This window comes from Setaria italica, chromosome IX (genome assembly GCF_000263155.2).
Source record: "Setaria italica strain Yugu1 chromosome IX, Setaria_italica_v2.0, whole genome shotgun sequence".
Classification (NCBI taxonomy): Eukaryota; Viridiplantae; Streptophyta; class Magnoliopsida; order Poales; family Poaceae; genus Setaria; species Setaria italica.
In genome coordinates this window covers 5,147,352-5,167,309 of record NC_028458.1, presented here as the reverse complement: position 1 = coordinate 5,167,309, position 19,958 = coordinate 5,147,352, and the positions used below count along the sequence as shown (strand labels likewise).

Genomic DNA, 19,958 nt, shown 5'->3' with positions numbered 1-19,958 from the left:
CAGCCCGGCCGCCCGCCCCGGCCGCGCCGCCCCACTCGGCCATGCCCGAGCCGTCTCCCCGGCCCCGGCCGCGCCGCCCCGCCTCGGCCCCAGCCGCCTGCGCCGCCTCGGCCGGGAGAGGGAGGAGGAGCGAGGGAAGAGGGAGTGGGGGCCGGTCGAATCCGGCGGAGGAGAAGGAGAGGGAAGAGAGCGCCGCCCAAGGTGTCGGGCCTGCTCTCCACCGGGTAGGGCCAGGTCGTCGGCGACTGCATTGTGGGGCCGCTCGTCGCCGCGGGGCCCATCACCGTCTTCGCCGCCACCTTCGCCAACGTTGTCTACGAGCGCCTCCCGCTACCTGACGCCCCCGACACCGACGTCAAGCCCGACCTCTCCACCGCCACCTCAGCAGGGCAGGTGGTACAGCCGCCGAAGCTGTTGTTGGCCCTGCCCTCCCAGCACCAACCTCTGGCCATGGGCGGTGCCATGGCGTGGGGAACAGAGAGGGGAAAAGTCACGGAGCAGTAGGTAGCAGTCGCAGTTGGACGGAATGAAACGGAACGGCTCCGTTCAAGTGACGTGTGGATGGTAGCATCGTTGGTTTCCGTCTCCCATGGTGAAAGCATGGGCGGGTAGATAAGTAGATGACCACACGTTGAGCACCGATGACATGTGGGGACACGCAAGGTCTGGGCCCACGCGTGGCTGGCTGGGTAGGTAGGAACGGAGGCGGGTGCGCTGGTTCGGACGCGGTGGTAGAGATGGTTGTCGGCTGGGCACCCTAGGGCCCATCGGAAGACTTGTAAGACTTGTATGGACCCGATCAGGCGAACGTACCCGAAACCTGCTCGGACATGAAGACTACTTTGCAGGGCGCGTAGGCTTCCTGGACCCCCCGAAGACTAGTCGGGTCCAAAGGAAACTACTCTACCGAGTTAGAGTAGGACTCTATAATGTACTCGACTAGAAGTCCTGCCCTGTAACCCTGCTCCCCTGACTATATAAGGGCGAGCAGGGACCCCCTCCAGAGAGCAAGCACAACTCAACACAAGTTCAATACAACCAACACACAGGACGTAGGGTATTACGCGATCTAGCAGTCCGAACCTGTCTAAACCGTGTTCCTTGCATCACCATCAACTCCTTGATTCTCGACGACACCTACCACACAAAAGACCACCTTGGGTACTCCCTAGGCGGGTTGCCGGTCTAAAACACCGACAGCTAGCGCGCCAGGTAGGTGAAGTCGCCAAGTTTCTCCGCGCGAGATCGGTGGCACCAGTCATCATCAAACCAGTGTTTGCCTTCGAGGCAGATGCAACTTTCATCTTTGGCTCCTGGCTCTGCATCATCGATGACGCTAGATCTTTTCAACGCTACATCATCAACAACCAGGAGATGAAGCGTTCTGACAAAAACTCTGATCGTCAAGAAGTAGAGGATTTCGTCAGGAAAATCAAAAAGTTCAATGTCAATGACATCGAGTTCAACTACGCCTTAGACTCAACCCCGACTCGGACTAGCAAACGCCGGCTGGCGTCAAAGTCATCACGCAAACTAACTCCAACCCGAAGTCGATTCCCGCTCAGACTCCGCAACGCAGCCGCGGTCCACCAAGAACTCCTCACTCGAGTCCAAACCGGACTCGAGTCAGTCGAGGACTGTGACTACGACTTAGACTCCATCCAAGAGATCCCTTTATCAGGCCCAGCTCAAGGCTTGGTAATTACTTCGACTCCGCAAAGTAGATTCGTTTATTGGCCTGGGATAAAGCCACTGTTCCTTGCCCAAGATTATGAGTCGCGCCTTATCTCTCACATGGACAACCTCCCGTATCAAGAGGGTATCCCACTTACTTAAACCCGCAAAGAAGGAAGCACTACGGAGATTGCAACATCAAGCTCTAGAAGCTACTACCCGGACAGAGAAATCTTCATCATCACATCACCAAACAACGACGTAGGTGCCAGCCACCAAAAAACTCCTCGACGGGTTGGACAACTCAATGACATCTCACAAGATGAGTTGTCAGCTAACACCCCGCAAGGTGAAACCTCTGAACAGAGAAATCAAAGAAGGGCACGCAATGCTGCGCGAGCAGATCGTCGCCAACTACTAGCTACGAACATTCCTATCGTGAACCTCAAAAGAGCATTCGATGCAGTGCAAGCTCGAGAGCACAACACTCCACTTGCAGCAATTGCCTCGATCAATCTCATATCAACTCTCATACCACATGACAGAGACAACGAGTTAACAACACAACTCGCGGAAAGGGGCAACGAGTTAATAGCACAACTCGCAGAACAAGCTTACAAACTACTTGACAAGGAATCACCGATCCCATCTATTCCTCACAACTTGGCCCACCAGGATGGCAGCAGAGACGTTGCAGTCCATGGTGGCAATCACGAGGCTCCAAAAAATAGTCATGAAGTAGTCAACCAGCTAAGACAACACAGTGGTGAACGCGAACCCTTTACAAACATATTTTTAGATGAGTTGCAGGGGAGTCACACGACCAAGTCAAGCAGGTGAGTCACACGAGATATTTTAGATGAGTTGCATTTTTAGATGACAGCCCTTTACAAACATATTTTCCAAAGAAAGGTCCTTTAGGTAGGTAACAAGGGCATTGAAATAAATAAAAAGTTTCAATGCAGTCCTTCTCATTGGATTATATTCAACACACAAGACATTATCCCAAAAAAGGTACAAAATGATATGAAAAAAATCAAATTTGTGGTTCATAACCATAATTTATAAGTCCATACATTAATTGATTAATTTGCAAACATCTAAATAGATATTACTCTTAGAACTCTCAACTGCACACATTCCGATCCTCAACCTAATAAAACTCAACTATAGCTATTACTCTTCTATAAATTATCCAAATATAGCATCAAAAGTACATATTAAGTCATATTAAAATATGGTTAGAGTTATTTTAAAACATGATTAGCTACATATAGACCATATTATATAGTATGGTAATATATAGATGTAGTTTTCATGTACCCGTAGCAATGCATGGGTAGATTTGCTATTAACTATAAAAACCAAATTTACACATGTATTGCCTATACATAGATATGTTATTTAATTTATTTGAATTTAATTAATTAATTATTTAAAACATAATCTCATAGATTTGTCAGTTGCTCATGTATGACGTGCCTGCAAGTTGGCCTATCACCATAGCTCTTGCAAAACAATATCCACTCCGGTAAATCTATTGCTTTATCGGTGGCCTTGTCGCACCATCCGTAAATATCTGACCAAACATTGGACGTTAGCTTTTGCTCGGTAATTAGATATTTGTGAAAGTTAATCAAAGATGCAGAAGTAGTTTTGGGTTAAAGTGATGCACCCATGCCGTGTTGATATAGGGATGGAACAGCCCCATCCGTGACTTACAGATAAGTTACAATCATCCTTGGTTTACAAGTAAATAATCTTAACAACCTTCTATCTACAATACCAAGGATAGATATTCTAGATGTAACAATACATATCACTTATGCTAACCAAACTCTATTTCTTACACCCTCCCTCAATCAGAGTATAGGTACATAATCAATACATAATAATTTCTTCAAAACTCTTTATCGTACAAAATGATAATCAACTTCAATATGTTTAGTTCTAGCATGGAACACAGGATTAGCTGATAGATACTTGGCTCCAATGTTGTCACGCCATATTTTTGCCATTGGAGGATGTGATATACCAATCTCTTTTAGAAGTGTCTGTATCCACATAATTTCAACTGTGGCATTTGCTGCAGCTGCTTCTATGCTCGATCTTGACACAGTAGCTTGTTTGTGTGCACTCCAAGACATAAGATTAGTCCCTAGAAAAATAGCAAAGCCTCCTGTCGAGAACCCAATCTGCATCAGAGAACCCGCTCACAAGCAGTGAGTTGCTCTTACTAATTTTCAATCCAATCTTAGTTGATTGCTTCAAATATCTGAGACACTTAAACCCCTTGTGTAGGTTACTGTATCCCAAGAACACACATTCTTTGGAGCGAAATTGGAGTTTGCGGGTATTAAAAGGACGCAAGTTAGGCCAGCAGGAGCACCCAAAAACTCTCAAGGATGAGTAGTCGGGCTAGACCTGAAACAAACGCTCCGTGGGTGTGTCATATTGGAGAACCTTAGTAGGAGTTCTATTTATAAGAAAAGTTGCTGCAAGAAAGGCTTCATCTCAGAATTTTAGGGGCATAGATGCATGAGCTAGAAGGAAAAGACCAACTTCAACTATATGTCTATGCTTTTGCTCTGCTGACCCGTTCTGTTGATGTGCATGAGAACATGACACATGATGAGTAGTTCCTACTTTGGTAAAGAAAGAATGAAGTTTCTCATATTCACCTCCCCAATCGGTTTGCATGGTGATAATCTTCCTATTAAACAAGCGCTCAACAAGGCTTTGAAATTCATGGAGATTTTGGAAAACTTCAAATTTAAATTGCAAGAGATAAATCCAAGTAAATTTGCTATAATCATCGATAAAGCTCACATAATATTTGTATCTCCCAACGGAATCAGGTGCAGCCCCCATACATCAGAGAAAACGAGTTCCAATGGGTGACTAGACACACTAGAGGATTTCGGGTAAGGTAGTTGATGACTTTTGGCTTGTTGGCAAGCATCACAAACCGACCCTTTATTAGACTCATAAGAACATGGACGATCAAATTTCCTAACAACCTTTTCAACTATAGGAGATGCAGGGTGCTCGAGACGACTATGCCATCTAGATAGAGATGGCTTTATTACTCCAAAAGCTTGCTTCTCAGATGATGTGGGAGGAAGAGGATAGAGACCCTTGCTGCATCTTCCTTTAAGTAGAATGTTCCTCGTGTCCTTGTCCTTTAATAAGAAGAAATTGGGATGAAATTTAAGGAAAACATTGTTATCGGTGGTAAGGCAATGAACGGAAACAAGATCTTTTTGAGCATTAGGAACATGTAGAATATTATTTAATTCAAGATTATGATTCAGGGTATGAATAGTAGATTGACCAACATAACTAATATCCATACCTACACCGCTTGCAGTGTGAACTTGGTCATTCCCAGTGTACTTGTTGCGGAATGATAGCTTCTCTCACTCTCCTGTGATGTGATCAGCAGCTCCCGTGTCGGTGTACCAATTTGTGTCCACCGTGTAGGATGATGTCGCTGCAGCCACAAGCTTTGCATCTGGCACATAATTTTCATCATACTTGTGCCAACATCTATCGGTTGTGTGGCCCTTCTTGAAACAGACTTGGCACAAGGGGCGAACATCACCACTGGAGTTGTTGCTGAAGCTGGCGCGGTTCTTGGAGAAGTTGCCGCCTCCCTGACAAGGTGGGTTGTTGCTGCTGTTGGAGCCACGGCCACGACTAGAGCCGTGACCACGGCCTCCTCCACACCCGCGTTGATTCCTAGATCCTGGGCCACGGCCATCGTAGTTCACTGACGACCCTGACTGTCCTCCCTCCTGGAGAAGACCAAGTCAAGTCTTAAAGCTGAGCATCTGGGAGTAGAGTTCTCCCAGTGAGATTGATTCTCGTCGAGCAACCAAGACAGACACCAATGGGGTGAACTCTTGGTCCAGCCCCATGAGTATGTGCTCAACGATCTCTTCTTCTTCAAGCGGTCTTCCTGCAGCTGCCATATTATCGCTGAGCCCCTTCATCTTGCCGAAATATTCGGCTGCTATCATGCTACCCTTTTTTCGTAGTTGATAGGGCGATGCAAAGATTTACCGCGTGAGCTCTAGTCTGTGCAGCAAACATCCCCTCGATGGTTGTCTAGGCTTTTGTCGCCATCTTGCTATTGGCGATGTTGATGAGGATGTCCCTGGACACCGACGTGAGGAGAAGGCCGAGGACTTGCTGATCCACGGCATCCCACTCCTCAAAGGCGGGATTGGGATTCTTGTTCCCATCTTTATCTTCAATCTCCTTGATAGGTGCTTTCGACGTGCCTGTGAGGTGACCCTCAAGTTTGGCACCAGGAACTGCAGCACGCACCTGAGCTCTCTAGAGGGCATGATTCACCCTGGTGAGTTTCTCGAAGACACCGCTTCTGAGCATTGGGTTGGATGGAATTGCCGATGAGCTAGCCATTGGAAGGTGGAGGTTTTAGGAGTAGATTGAATCTAGGCTCTGATGACCATGAAAGTTAATCTGAGGTGCGGAAGTAGTTTTGGGTTAAAGTGCTGCACCCATGCCGTGCGCACTCTGCATGTTAATATAGGGATGGAACAGCCCCATCCGTGGCTTACAGATAAGTTACAATCATCCTTGATTTATAAGTAAATAATCCTAACAACCTTCTATCTACAAGACATAGATATTCTAAATGTAACAATACATATCACGTATGATAACCAAACTCTATTTCTCACAATTTGAGCCAAGTCTACACCCATTAGATGAAAATCGTAACCTTAACCCTTCCAAATTGCTTCTTCCTTTTAAATTCATGCACATGCCTACCTATTTACTTGTCTCATCTCAGTATTCATGCATGTGGATGCATGGTTGCACATGACCTCTTTCTAATATCTCATATTCATGACACCATCGACTGCCACATCCTGGTTTGCTGGCCATCTCACTCCCACTACCCTCAATATTTCCTCCTAATCTTTGAATCGCCACCTTGTGGCTGTTGCTATTGCCTTGAAGTTGCTCCACCACGGGATCGATCGCTCTAATGTCGGATCCAACCACTACTTGCCCTCTCTGTCTCCAACTGTATGCTAAAAAATTATGTGTACGAATGTGCATAAATAAAAAGTTGTGGGAATTAAAACTTTCCAAAAATGAAAAGGTCGAGGGGGAAAGTGAGGAGGGCTACCGAGAATTGAGGGCTAGCGACCTCATGCGCATGCCCGTTAGCTTTGCCCAGCTAGAGTCCCTGGAGCCACTACCTTTTGAAGAAACAAATCCATTTGGTAACCTAAACTATCCCTCGTTTGATTTTCCTCATCTAGCCACAAAACAAGATAGTCTACACTCTAAACTTTACAATACCACACAAATTATATCCCTAGCTAGTTTTGACTATGATTTCATGTGATGTGGCAGTAGGCTCCACACATTTGGTACCATGATAGGTGGCAGTGGGTCCATATGTCACTTTCCTTTGGAGTATCATATCTGGTCTTCTAGTGAATTCGAGATCCGTGTACTGAATGTTAACGCTTGAAAATTGAAATGATAACGATCTCTTCAAAAATGTTGACGGCGTACAGCATGCCCACGTGCGCCAAATCGACCGTGAATGGCATGATGAAGTGGTTTCCTCAGTTTCTGTTGGGACGCGAGTGTGCAGTGCTGGATTCTCTGGCTCTGGTTCATTTGGCTATATCCATCCAGCAATCTTCGATATAGCCAAGCCGTAGAGAGACCCATGGAGACGAGGACAAAACAGCAACCACAAGCCACTAGTACCTAACCCCTCAGGCAAAGGCATTCTGCTGCTGAGCCACGTCTTGGTTTGGCTTCCGACCTTCCCGGTTCCCGCCATGGCGGCTCCCCACGTCCTGGCCCTGCCCTTCCCTGCGCAGGGCCACATCATCCCTCTGATGCAGCTCTCCCACCGTCTCGTCGAGCACGGCATCGAGGTCACCTTCGTCAACACCGAGGCCAACCACACGCTCGTGCTCGACGCCATGGCGGCGAACGGAGCTGGCTGTCCGTCGCTCGACGGCATACGCCTGGTGGGCGTCCCGGACGGGCTGGCAGACGGCGACGACCGCAAGGACCTCGGCAAGCTCGTGGACGCACTCTCGCAGCACATGCCGTGCTACCTTGAGGAGCTCGTCGGGAGGATTGAGGCGTCCGGGGGCACAAAGATCAGTTGGCTCGTTGCCGACGAGGGCATGGGGTGGGCGTTCGAGGTCGCCAAGAAGCTCGGCATCAGGGCCGCCTGCTTCTGGACAGGGTCGGCGGCATTTCTCGCCTCGATGTTAAGAATTCCGCAGCTGATACAGGACGGCGTCATCGACGAGAAAGGTGTCAGGCGAGAGCTGAACAATTAGTAAAACCGCCAAAAGAAGAATTTCTGACAAACAGTCGATTTTTATTTATGATGACTTGCGTTCTGATTCGTGGTTCTTGGACAAGCGCAGGCTGGCCAAAGCGACAGGAGACGTTCCAGTTCGCGCCCGGGATGCCGCCGCTCCACACGTCGCATCTGTCGTGGAACAACGCCGGCGCGCCGAAGGACCAACCGGCCATCTTCCAGCTGGTGGTCCGGAACAACGAGGCGAAGGACCTCGCCGAGGTCACCGTCTGCAACTCGTTCGGAGACGCCGAGCCGGCCGCGTTCAAGCTGTACCCCGACATTCTGCCCGTCGGCCCCCTGTTCGCCGACGTGCAGTTCAAGAAGCCGGTCGGGCAATTCCTGCCCGAGGACGCCAGATGCCTCGAGTGGCTCGACGCGTGGCCCGATCGCTCAGTCGTGTACGTGGCGTTCGGCAGCTTCACCGTCTTCAACCCGCACCAGTTCGAGGAGCTCGCGCTGGGGCTGGAGCTCACCGGCCGGCCGTTCCTGTGGGTTGTGCGGCCCGACTTCGTCGCCGGCCTGAGCAAGCCGTGGCTCGACGAGTTCCAGCGCCGCGTCGGCGATTCGGGTTTGATCGTGAGCTGGTGCCCCCAGCAACAGGTATGTTCCACGCCCTACTTGCTGTGTTGTGCTCGCGCACATCATAATCTATTGCTAAGAGGATTGTGATGCGTAGCAGGTGTTGGCTCACCGTGCGGTGGCGTGCTTCGTATCGCACTGCGGGTGGAACTCGACAATGGAGGGTGTCAGGAATGGGGTGCCGTTCCTGTGCTGGCCATACTTCACGGACCAGTTCCAGAACGAAAGCTACATCTGCAACGTGTGGAGGACTGGCCTGGCGGTGGTGCGGGGCGCGGACGGCGTCGTGACGAAGGAGGAGCTGAGCGGCAAGGTGGAGCGAGTCATCGGTGACGAAGGCATCAGGGAGAGGGTGGGCGCGCTCAGGGACGCGGCGCGCAGGAGCATCGCCGAGGGCGGGTCCTCGCACGAGAACTTCAAGAAGTTCGTGGAGCTCCTCATCATTCCTTGAGGAATGAGAGTTGGCACTATGCTTTCTTCTCCAGTTCTTTCTCCTCCAACAAAAAGAGAGCACGGTTTCCATTTCTTTGGTGGGCTGAATTGAAGCACTAGTTCCATCCTAAATGGGCCGATTGTGTACGTTCCATCCCTAAGTGGGCCATCCGGATACTTCATGGGCTGCATGTTGCTGATCGTGCCAGTGTGTCAGGTAGATTGGTTTAAACAAAGAGAAACCTGACTGCTCTTATTTCCTTGTTCCGTTCATCGTCCTTCGACAATCATTATTGGTCAGTAAACAAACCTCCCCTGATATGCGTATCTTCTTTTCCTTTTTTTTTATCTACGTGCCGACGAACAGCATTGGGCTGTTCTTGTCGATCAATCTTGCACTTTTGTTCCTTTGCTGCTTGTCTTTATACTCAGCAAGCTCAAACCACTACCGCACCACAGCGCAAGTTCCTTTCCCACCTTATCTCTCATGGCGGCAACTCGCGTCCTGGTGCTGCCTTACCCCGCGCAGGGCCATGTCATCCCTATGATGGAGCTCTCCCACAGCCTCGTCGAGCACGGTGTCAAGGGCACCTTCGTCAACACCGAGCTGAACCACGGCCTCATCCTTGGCGCCTTGGCGAGCAGGGACAGCGTGCTCGGCGGTGTCGACATGGTGTCGGTGCCCGACGGCCTGGGCTGCGGCGAAGACCGGAAGGACCTCGCCCGTCTCACCGACTCGTTCTCGAAGGTCATGCCCGTCGAGCTGGGGAAGCTCGTTGCCAGGATCAATGCTGATGCGCGGGGGCGCGGGAGGATCACCTGGTTGGTCGCCGACGTGAACATGGCGTGGGCCTTTCCCGTGGCGAAGAGGCTCGGCCTCCGGGCCGCCGGGTTCTGCCCGTCGTCGGCGGCGATGTTCGCGACAAGGATCAGAATTCCGGAGATGATCAGCGATGGCATCCTTGACGACAGGGGCTGGCCGAGGCGGCGCGGCACGTTCCAGCTGGCTCCGGCGATGCCACCCATCGACACGTCGGAGTTCTCGTGGAACCGCGCCGGCGACACCAGGGGCCAGCCGGTCATCTTCCAGTTGATCCTCCGGAACAACGCGGCCACGCACCTCGCCGAGGCCATCGTGTGCAACACCATCCAGGAGCTGGAGCCCGGAGCCCTCGCGCTGTTCCCCAGCGTCCTTCCCGTGGGCCCGCTCTCCTCCGACAAGCCGGTGGGAAGCTTCTGGACCGAGGACGCCTCCTGCGCGGCGTGGCTGGACGCGCAGCCGGCCAACTCCGTCGTGTACGTGGCGTTCGGCAGCTTCGCCGCCTACGACACCGCGCAGCTCGTGGAGCTGGCCGAAGGGCTCGCGCTGACCTCCCGGCCTTTCCTGTGGGTGGTCAGGCCGGGGTCGGCGGGCGAGGAGCTCCTCGACCGGCTCCGCCGCCGCGCCGCGCCGCGCGGGCGCGTGGTGAGCTGGTGCCCGCAGCGGCGCGTGCTGGCGCACCCCGCGGTCGCCTGCTTCCTGACGCACTGCGGCTGGAACTCGACGATGGAGGCCGTGGCCAACGGCGTGCCGCTCCTGTGCTGGCCATACTTCACCGACCAGTTCCTGAACCAGAGCTACATCTGCGACGTGTGGAGGACGGGGATCAAGGTGCCGCGGCCGGCCGGCGGCGGGACGACGACGGGGCTCGTGGGAAGGGACGTGGTGCGGGGGAAGGTGGAGGAGCTGCTCGGCGACGCGGGGACGAAGGCGAGGGCGCTCGCGCTACGGGACCTCGCCCGGCGGGCCGTCGGCGAGGACGGGTCGTCGCGCCGGAATCTCGAACGATTCGTGGACCTCGTGAAAGGATCTGCGACCTGATTGGGCTGATAATTTGAGGCGAAACGGTGATTGTGGATAAGCCCGACGATTCTCAGGATTGCGGACACTTGAACCGTGAGATACTCTTTTTGATGGAGTAAAAGTCGGCCCGCGCAAATAGCATAGATATCTAGCTTCTTTTTATGCTACATTTGGGTATTTTTCATAATTTTGTCCTTGATCTCCTATCGTTCCTGGAAATGATCTGAAATGGTGACTTGAATTGTTGATATTTTTCCGCTATAGCCTTGAAGCAATGCTGGCAAGTTAACGTATATAATGACAACTTTACTCCTTGTTTCCCAAAAGCTAAAAGGTGGTTCCGTAATCGCATATCTTGTATAATCACTCCATCCCAAATTACTATTCGTTTTGACTTTTCTAGATATATAATTTTCTATTATGTATCTAGACATGAGTATATGTAGTCAAAGTTGTATTTTAACTTGTCAAGTGCATTATTGTAATTACTACGTGTGGCGTGATTGTCAAAACACAACTTTGACCAATAATTTTAGTTGCGATATTTGTTACATCAAGCAAAAAAATGGATATTGTGAAACTATTTTTCATACAAAACTATTTATTGTTGGATTTATTCAGGGTTTATTCTTGGATAAAATAGAATTAATCAATAAATTACAAAGGTCCATTTCAATACTAAGAGTGAAGTGTATATGCGGTAGCATGCAGAATTTAAAATCATGTGGTTGCTGGTGGGAATAGTGTGCATGTCACGGAAGCCATAAGGTGCATGCAAATGCGTTAACGTTAGCAGCCTTGGAGTTATTTGGTGCATGTTGCACAAGTGAAAAGACACGCGGTGCTTGGTGACTTTGTGTCTTCATGCGTTGCAAGAAAGGTACTTGACCTCAGAAAAGAGACGAAATACACTTCTTTTTTTAGTTGCTACATTCGGTCTGCATCCTCATCCCAGCGCTCCCGTGCACTAGTGTTGGGAGAGCAGGCCTCCGGAACCTCCGTCTTCTGCGACTTCTGCATCGAAAGTGAAGACGAATAAAGTTTTTAGGGAGCGCATCTGCACGACTGCTCGCTGCGCACCTCTTCTTCCTTGAGGCGCAATTGCACGGCGAACATCTGCACAGCATCGACTTTGATCGACTACATCGAATAGGCTTGAAATGTCGAGTAATAACACATCCGGTGCCCCACCACTAGCCCACTAGCCCGTTGTAGGGTACTCTCATGAACTTTCTGGTTAATTATTTGTTTTCTATTATTTCCGTCGCATGCTTTATGTTCATTGTTATAGACACAAATATTTATGCTCTTATTTATACTATCGTTTATGTCATGTTTTATTTAATATTTGGAATTAAAATGAAACGTAAAATGCCCTCTTATTCCAACATTTATACCATTTTCAAACATCAAACCTCAATATGCAAAAGATAATTTACAGTCTAAATTTTAAATGATTGACTCAACATCGAAACGTCACTTAGTTGGAGCACTCTAAAAAATACCAATCCACTGCTAGGCTCTATAATCTATACAGACAGGATGTGTTTCAAATTATTACGACCTGGACGCGCCACGCACCGGGACGAAGTTTTGTCTGGCAGTACTAAAAAACGATGCCGTTGCATCGATGAAGTTGCTCTTTTAAATACGAATCAACGAGACGAGCCTTCACTAAAGAATGAGCCGGCGATCGAGGTTCGGATCCGGCGATCCCGCTGCTGGATGTGGCCATCAGCCATCTTCGCACCAACCGAGCCAGCGTCCATAGACTCATCACGCTCAATTCACAGGCTAACCATTACCGGTAGCCGCACGGATGACTCCAAGGCAAGCACGCAACAGCCTCCATGGCGGCGGCTCCTCCCCATCCCCGTGTCCTGATGCTTCCGTTATCTGCGCAGGGCCATGTCATGCCCCTCATGGAGCTGTCTCACCGGCTCGCCGAGCATGGCATCGAGGTCTACTTCGTTAACACGGACTTCAACCATGCCCGCATCATCAGGGCCATGGAAGGAGGAGAAGGAAACCAGACCGGACGGGTCCCTGCCGGTATCCACATGGTCTCCTTCCCTGATGGCATGGGCCCCGACGCCGACCGCTCCAACATCGGCAAGCTCGCCGAGGGCCTGCCGCCAGCGATGCTCGGCGCGTCGAGGAGCTGATCAGGTCCGAGCAGATCAGGTGGATGGTGGTCAACGTGCCCATGACCTGGGCACTGGAGCTGGCCGCCACGGTGGGGGTGCGCGTTGCCTTGTTTCTGCCGTTCTCGTTGGCCGCCTTCGCGCTGAGGCTGCACGCTCCTAAGATGATCGAGGACGGCGTCATCGACGAAAATGGTGAGACATGATGGACGACGTGTGATTCTAAAGTACCATCTTGCAATCATAGCGTTAGCATCAAACGACATGCTTGGTGATTGCACAGAGAACGTAGAAAGGAACGAGAGGATCAAGTTGAGCCCCAAGATGCCGGTTGTTGAAGCGGCCGAGCTCCCCTGGAGCAGCGTCGGCAAGACCCCAGAGGCACGGAGGGCCATCTTCCAGACGTGACCAAGACCAGCACGGCAATGGCGCTCGCCGACAGCATAGTCTCAAACACCTTCCAGGAGATCGAGTCCGAGGCGTTGGCCCTCATCCCGAAGGCGGTGCTGACCGTCGGCCTGCTTGAGGCGCCCAATTCCACGCCGGCGGCCGGCATTTCTGGCCCGACGACCGACCTGCTTCGCCTGGCTCGACGCGCAGGCACCCGGCTCCGTCGTCTACGTGGCGTTCGGGAGCCTGGCGGTCTTCGACGCGACGCGGCTCCAAGAGCTCGCCGACGGGCTGGCGCTAACCGGCCGGCCGTTCCTGTGTGTGGTCCGGCCGAATTCCGCCGGCGACTGCTGGGTCGACGAGATCAGGCGCCGAGTCGGCGGCACGGGGCTGGTCGTCGGCTGGGCGGCCAGCAGCGCGTGCTCGCACACCCGACGGTGGCCTGCTTCGTGACGCACTGCGGGTGGAACTCGATGATGGAAGGGGCGAGGCACGGCGTGCCGTTCCTGTGCTGGCCCCGCTTCGGCGACCAGTTCTGCAACCGGAGCTACGCCTGCGACGTGTGGCGCTCTGGCGCGGAGCTCCGCGCCGATGAGCGGGGCGTCGTCGCGAAGGAGGAGGTCAGGGACAAGCTGGAGCGGCTGCTCGGCAACGAGGGGATCAGGACGAGGGCGCTGCTGCTGAAGAGCGCGGCGCGCGCGAGCGTCGCCGGTGGAGGGTCCTCGCATCAGAATCTGCTCAGATTTGTGAGGGCCTGTTTGTTTTCCCCCTCCTAAAACCTTATCTCCTAAAATCTTTTAGGCAGTTTTTAGGCACCCTCCTAAAGTATGTTTGGTTCCACCTCCTAAAAGTGACTAAAAGCATTGAATGGAGTGGTACAATGACCCTAGTGCCCTCCCACTACCTCCCACCATACCCCTGGCGCCAAAACAAATGAAGGTACTGGTTCTGGCGCCATTTTCTTCCTGGTTCAGCTGGCGCCAGGTTCTGGCGCCATTTTCCTTCAGCTGGCGCCAAAAACAGTGAGGTAGCTGCGGGATTTTTTGCCAAAAACGTCCTGCTCTCAACATTCGACCACCACGGCTACCACCTCTCCCTCCAACAGAAAGTTTGCCTCGGCCTCGTCCAAATCCAACTTTACCCCCGAGCAAACCTTTGCCGTGACCACGCCCTCTGCCGGCTCCAGGGGCACGACGAGGGACTGGCTGCTCAAGAACGGCCTCATCACCCTGAAGGTACTCTTGGTAGGACTGCATATCGGAATAGAAGTCCGCTTGTGAGTTGAGATCCAAATGCTCCAAGTGCTGCCTGGGAGCGGATAGAGAAGGGGCCGTCGGCGGAAATAATGGGGCGAGGTCGTCTTCGTCCGCATCAGGCGAGGATCTGCGGAAGCTGGTGGCAGCGGAGGAGGTGCCTTGAGACAGGAAGTCCCTGTAATTGTACCTGTCCATCAGGCACGGCCTAATCGGGGGTAGAGGACGGCGCAATCGACCTGCGCACGAAATTCATTCATAAATACGAAGGACACGAATGCGAAGACACGCACCATCAGGCATCAGCAGCAACTTCTGCCAATACACCTTACCTGCTTCAGATGGGGCGGAGCACCCGAACTGGGCTGAGATGGGCTCTCTGGTGCGGGGGGAGTCGTGTCCAGGGGCGGGCGGCGTCAGATGGGGCGGGCGCCGGGCGGATCGACAGAGGGCGGCGTCAGATGGGGCGGCCGTGGGCGGATCGACAGCGGGCGGCGTCAGATGGGGCGGGCGCGGGCGGATCGACGGCGGGCGGCGTCAGATGGGGCGGGCGCGGGCGGAGGGAGAGAGGGCGGCGGCGGCGGGCGGAGGGAGAGAGCGCGCGGCGGCGGGCGGATGGAGATAGGGCGGCGGCGGCGGCCGGAGGGACAAAGGGCCGCGGCGGCGGGCGGAGGGAGAGAGCGCGCGGCGGCGGGCGGAGGGAGAGAGGGCGGCGGCGGCGGCCGGAGGGACAGAGGGCTGCGGCGGCGGGCGGAGGGAGATAGGGTGGCGGCGGCGGGCGGAGGGAGAGAGGGCGGCGGCGGCGGGCGGCGGGAGCTGGGCGGCGGCGGCGGCGGCGGGCGGCGGGAGCTGGGTGGTGGCGGCGGGCGGCGTGAGTCGGGCGGGAGGGAGGCCTGTGCGCGCGTGGGTGCGGGTGGATCTGGCGTCGGTGCGGGGACGGGAGTGTCCAGAACCGATTTTAGTCGGTTTTAGGAGGGGGGTGAGGGCCTAAAAGATTTGGACCTCCTAAAACATTTTAGTCACTTTTTAGAAGGAGTGTTTGGCACTTTAGGCAGTTTTTAGTCACTTTTTAGGAGATAAGGTTTTAGGAGGGGGGAAACAAACAGGCCCTGAATCTCCTGAGAGAACAGTAGGTGTGTGTCGTTTGGATGCCAGAGCTAATGAAGGCGCCGCCAGCCGACGGGCGATGAGACGCCGACGATGAGCGCTCGGCACGCTTGCTCTGGCAAGTCAGTAGTGAGTTACTAGACTCTAGCCCATTAGGCCATGAACTGGGTTAGACCGTTAGAGTCTAGTGAAGTTATGGGTTGTTGGACTGGGTCTTAGGGCCTTATTAAATTTGGCCCGCGACTGGTCTTCTCCCTGTAAAACAACCCGAGAGGCCTGAGCCCAATACAAAAACGACAAGCTCGGAGAGCAGAAAAGGATTTGGAAAATAATATCGCCGTGACGCTGTTTGTCGGGATTTCATCATGGCTGCTATGAATCCTCTTGAAAAACACTGAACGGAGGAGAGGGCAGCGGAAGAAGAAAAAAGTCCCTTCCCAAAATGTTCTGAACCTTGTCCTGGAAATCCATAGAAGATGTTGTGTATTTTCAATGTCAGTCGCAATTGGAGTGTTTCTTTTTTTCTTTATGAATCACATTTCGGTCCTATTTGGCAGGGCTTCACCGGCGGCTTCTCTATCGGCTTCCGGTGAAGCCCTGCCAAAGGGCACCCTAAAATAGTTTCGCCATCGAAGCTCCCACGAAACCCACTTTCTGGAGCCTTCCGACGGAGAGGAAGCCGAAAAAAGGGGCTCCCCGCGGCTTCAACCCCACCTCCCAAGATCCTTGGCAAAATGCCCCCGCCCAAGCGGTGCTCGTCAATGGCGCATGCCGGGGAAGTGCGGCGGCGGTGGAGATACGGTGCGCGGTGTAGAAAGAGCACAACGGGAAAGTAGTATGGCGCGTGGGGGAGATACGGCGCGCGGTCGGCGATGGAGAAGGAGGACGAGGGCCAGGCGCAACCTTGTGCCTGAGCGCACCCGCTCGCTCCATCAACCACTAGTGTGGCCGCGCGGCCCGGTGTGGGTGCGAGCTAGGGGCAGCGATGAAGAAGTAGCAGCAGCATCCGGCTGAGAGAATGGAACTGCTGCGGCGAATTAGCAGCGGCAGCACCCGGGCAGGCGAGTAACAATGAAAGCGGATCAGGAGGCGAGTAACCATGAAAGCGGATCAGGAGTAAGGAACAGTGCCTGGCGTGAAGGATGAGGATAGGATAAGGCACGAAAAAAGAAGAGAAAAAATGGAGAGAGAAAAAGAAAAGGGAAAAGATAATTATTGATTTAATCATATATTTACTAATAAATTTTATTTCAAATGAAATAACATATAAATTATTGGTTAATTATATATATCAACCTACTCATTATTGGTTAATCTAATTTCTATTCATTATTTTTTTCATTTCATATGAGAAAGCACATTATAATTGAGGGCAAACATATACTCACGTGTACATCCAAATCACATAGCTAAGGGTATATAGGATATTTGATCCCTCACAGCCATTCCTAAATATACAAGAGGAACTATTTTGTCAAACATCCTCCAAAACGGCTTCAGCTTCGCCAAAGAAGTCGCTCCACCGGAGCAGCCACAGTAGTTTGTCAAACAAGTATGTTACTTTATTTTGCTCATTAAATTTGCTTTCTGTGGCCAGCAACCAGCATCATTTTTTTAGAAAGCTACTAGCTGTCAAGTTGGCAGAATTTAGCCGTTACACAACGACAAGTCGACAGCCTGAATATGCTGCTATACAGTATACAGCCAATCTGTCGTACAGTTCAACATGACTTAATTTTTTCGGCTGTCGCCGCGCAAAGATACGAATGACTGACCAAGTCCAGCACCACTAGTACACTCCGGCTGATGCAAGGCATGAGCATGACGAATCCGCCTTCATATTCCGTAAGCATCCCGGCCACAAGGAATAGCGCCGTCGCAAGCGACACGATCTCTCTGTGCCTCTCATTTGTGACCCTGTAGCCAGTAGCCGTATAGGCGTATACCCACTCCGACGCAATCACGCAAGAGCTGCATCCATGGCGGCGTCACCTCCTCGGCCTCGTGTCATGGTGCTGCCCTTCCCGGCACAGGGCCACGTTATGCCGCTCATGGAGCTGTCGCACCGCCTCGTCGAGCACGGCCTCGAGGTCGTCTTCGTGAACACGGACTTCAACCACGCCCGCATCCTCGCGGCCTTGGCAGGGGCGACGATCCCTGGCGGCGGCGCGATCGACCTGGTCTCCTTCCCCGACGGCATGGGCCCCGACGGCGACCGCACGGACATCGGCAAGCTGCTCCAAGGCTTGCCGGCGGCGATGCTCGGCGGCCTGGAGGAGACGATCAGGTCCAGGAAGATAAGGTGGGTGGTGGCTGACGTGTCCATGAGCTTTGTGCTGGAGCTGGTCCCCACGGTGGGCGTGCGCGTCGCCTTGTTCTCCACTTTCTCGGCCGCCAACTTCGCGCTGCGGCTGCAAGTTCCCAAGATGATAGAGGATGGCATCATCGACGAAACAGGTAAGAGCAAGCAAAAAATGAACCCCTAGAAAAACAATTCAGTTTAGCTTTTTAAATTTTTAATTTAGAAAAATCAGGTTCTGAATCTCAAGGGCATGGTTTACATCTGCAGGGAGTATGAAAAGGAATGAGAGGATCCAGCTGAACCCCAAGATGCCGGCCATCGACGCCACCGAGCTTCCCTGGATCAGCCTTGGCAAGAGCCCGGAGTCACGCAGAGCCATGATTCAGACCGTCCTCAAGAACAACCCAACATTCAGGCTCGCCGAAACCATCGTCTGCAACACGTTCCGGGAGATCGAGTCCGCGGCGCTGCCCCTCCTACCCATACCGGCGCTGGCCATCGGCCCGTTGGAGGCGCCCAAGTCGACTTCGGCGGGCGGCCATTTCTGGGCCGAAGACGAGATCTGCCTCCCCTGGCTCGACGCGCAGGCTCCCGGCTCAGTCGTCTACGTGGCGTTCGGGAGCCTCACTGTGTTCGACGCGGAACGGCTCCAGGAGCTCGCCGACGGGCTGGTGCTCGCCGGGCGGCCGTTCCTGTGGGTGGTCCGGCCGAACTTCGCCGCCGACGGCGTCGGGGAGGGCTGGCTCGACGAGTTCCGGCGCCGCGTCGCCGGCAAGGGGCTCGTCGTCGGCTGGGCTCCCCAGCAGCGCGTGCTCTCGCACCCCTCGGTCGCGTGCTTCGTGTCGCACTGCGGGTGGAACTCGACCATGGAAGGGGTGCGGCACGGCGTGCCGTTCCTGTGCTGGCCCTACTTCGCCGACCAGTTCCTGAACCAGAGCTACATCTGCGACCTGTGGGGCATTGGCTTGAGGATCCGCGCCGACGAGCGGGGCATCGTCACCAAGGAGGAGATCAGGGGCAAGGTGGCGCGGCTGCTCCGGGACGAGGAGATCAGGGCGAGGGCGCTGTCCTTGCAGGGAGCGGCGTGCGCCAGCGTCGCGGACGGAGGCGCCTCGCATCAGGATCTGCTCAAGCTTGTGAACCTGCTAAGAGAAGATTAGACTTCAGCATGTCAGGAAATTTTGAGACGTTCAGAGGGAAATTTTTAGATATACATTTGTTGCAGAGCCGTAAGAAGAAAGGAGGATTGTTTAGGGGCGTTTTCTTCCACTGACTTATTTTTAGCACGTGTCACATCGAATGTTTAGATACTAATTAGGCGTATTAAACGTAGACTATTTACAAAACCCATTACATAAGACAAATCTAAACGGCGAGACGAATCCATTTTTGCTAATTAATCCTAATTGCTCCCTCCCTTCACTCTGCTTATCTCTTCCTTGACACGAACACCTCTGAAACATCACCATCTATGCTATTCGCCATTCTGCTATCGTTCTTGTAATCACACGCAAATCGAATAGAGGAAAGGTGGAATGGTTTAACTGGACTTGCTAACCACAGTTGGGCTGGGCTACATAAAGAAGATAGCAGAATGTACAAGGTACAACTAAGAGAAAACTAACGCAACATCGCCTACTTGTCCTCGCTGCAATCTGACTATGGAGACCACGGCTTTCTAATCTCCCTATGAGTAATATGAATTGTCTGTTTTCCTTGTTGCCGACTAGATGGATAAAAGTCCACGATACTAGATTTCGATGCAGTCTCTTGTGTGCCTTATCAGCATGAACTTGGATGAGATTGATTCTTTTTGACTTATGAGTATTTGGAACAACACGGGGTTGAAGGCATCTAT

At 52.7% G+C, this 19,958-nt stretch overlaps 3 protein-coding genes and 1 pseudogene across 3 annotated transcripts; all 4 read left to right on the top strand.

Moving 5' to 3' along the window:
* The first annotated feature begins 41 nt into the window (after window positions 1–41).
* On the top strand, window positions 42–504 carry LOC106804506 (AT-hook motif nuclear-localized protein 18-like). The gene is made up of 2 exons (XM_014805775.1): window positions 42–110; window positions 229–504. The coding sequence occupies exons 1-2, from the start codon at window positions 42–44 to the stop codon at window positions 502–504; spliced, it is 345 nt and encodes a 114-aa protein (XP_014661261.1).
* Window positions 505–7,376: 6,872 nt separating this feature from the next.
* LOC101776461 (UDP-glycosyltransferase 83A1) lies at window positions 7,377–11,154 on the top strand. The gene is made up of 4 exons (XM_004981655.3): window positions 7,377–7,998; window positions 8,115–8,650; window positions 8,730–8,951; window positions 9,591–11,154. Exons 1-4 carry the CDS (start codon window positions 7,509–7,511, stop codon window positions 10,920–10,922), a joined length of 2,580 nt encoding a protein of 859 aa, XP_004981712.2. The 5' UTR covers window positions 7,377–7,508; the 3' UTR covers window positions 10,923–11,154.
* Window positions 11,155–12,652: 1,498 nt separating this feature from the next.
* Window positions 12,653–14,473, top strand: LOC106804119 (annotated as a pseudogene).
* A 2,964-nt stretch (window positions 14,474–17,437) lies between these two features.
* Window positions 17,438–19,313, top strand: LOC101775248 (UDP-glycosyltransferase 83A1). The gene is made up of 2 exons (XM_014804586.2): window positions 17,438–18,255; window positions 18,368–19,313. The coding sequence occupies exons 1-2, from the start codon at window positions 17,778–17,780 to the stop codon at window positions 19,258–19,260; spliced, it is 1,371 nt and encodes a 456-aa protein (XP_014660072.1). The 5' UTR covers window positions 17,438–17,777; the 3' UTR covers window positions 19,261–19,313.
* The last annotated feature ends 645 nt before the right edge of the window (window positions 19,314–19,958 follow it).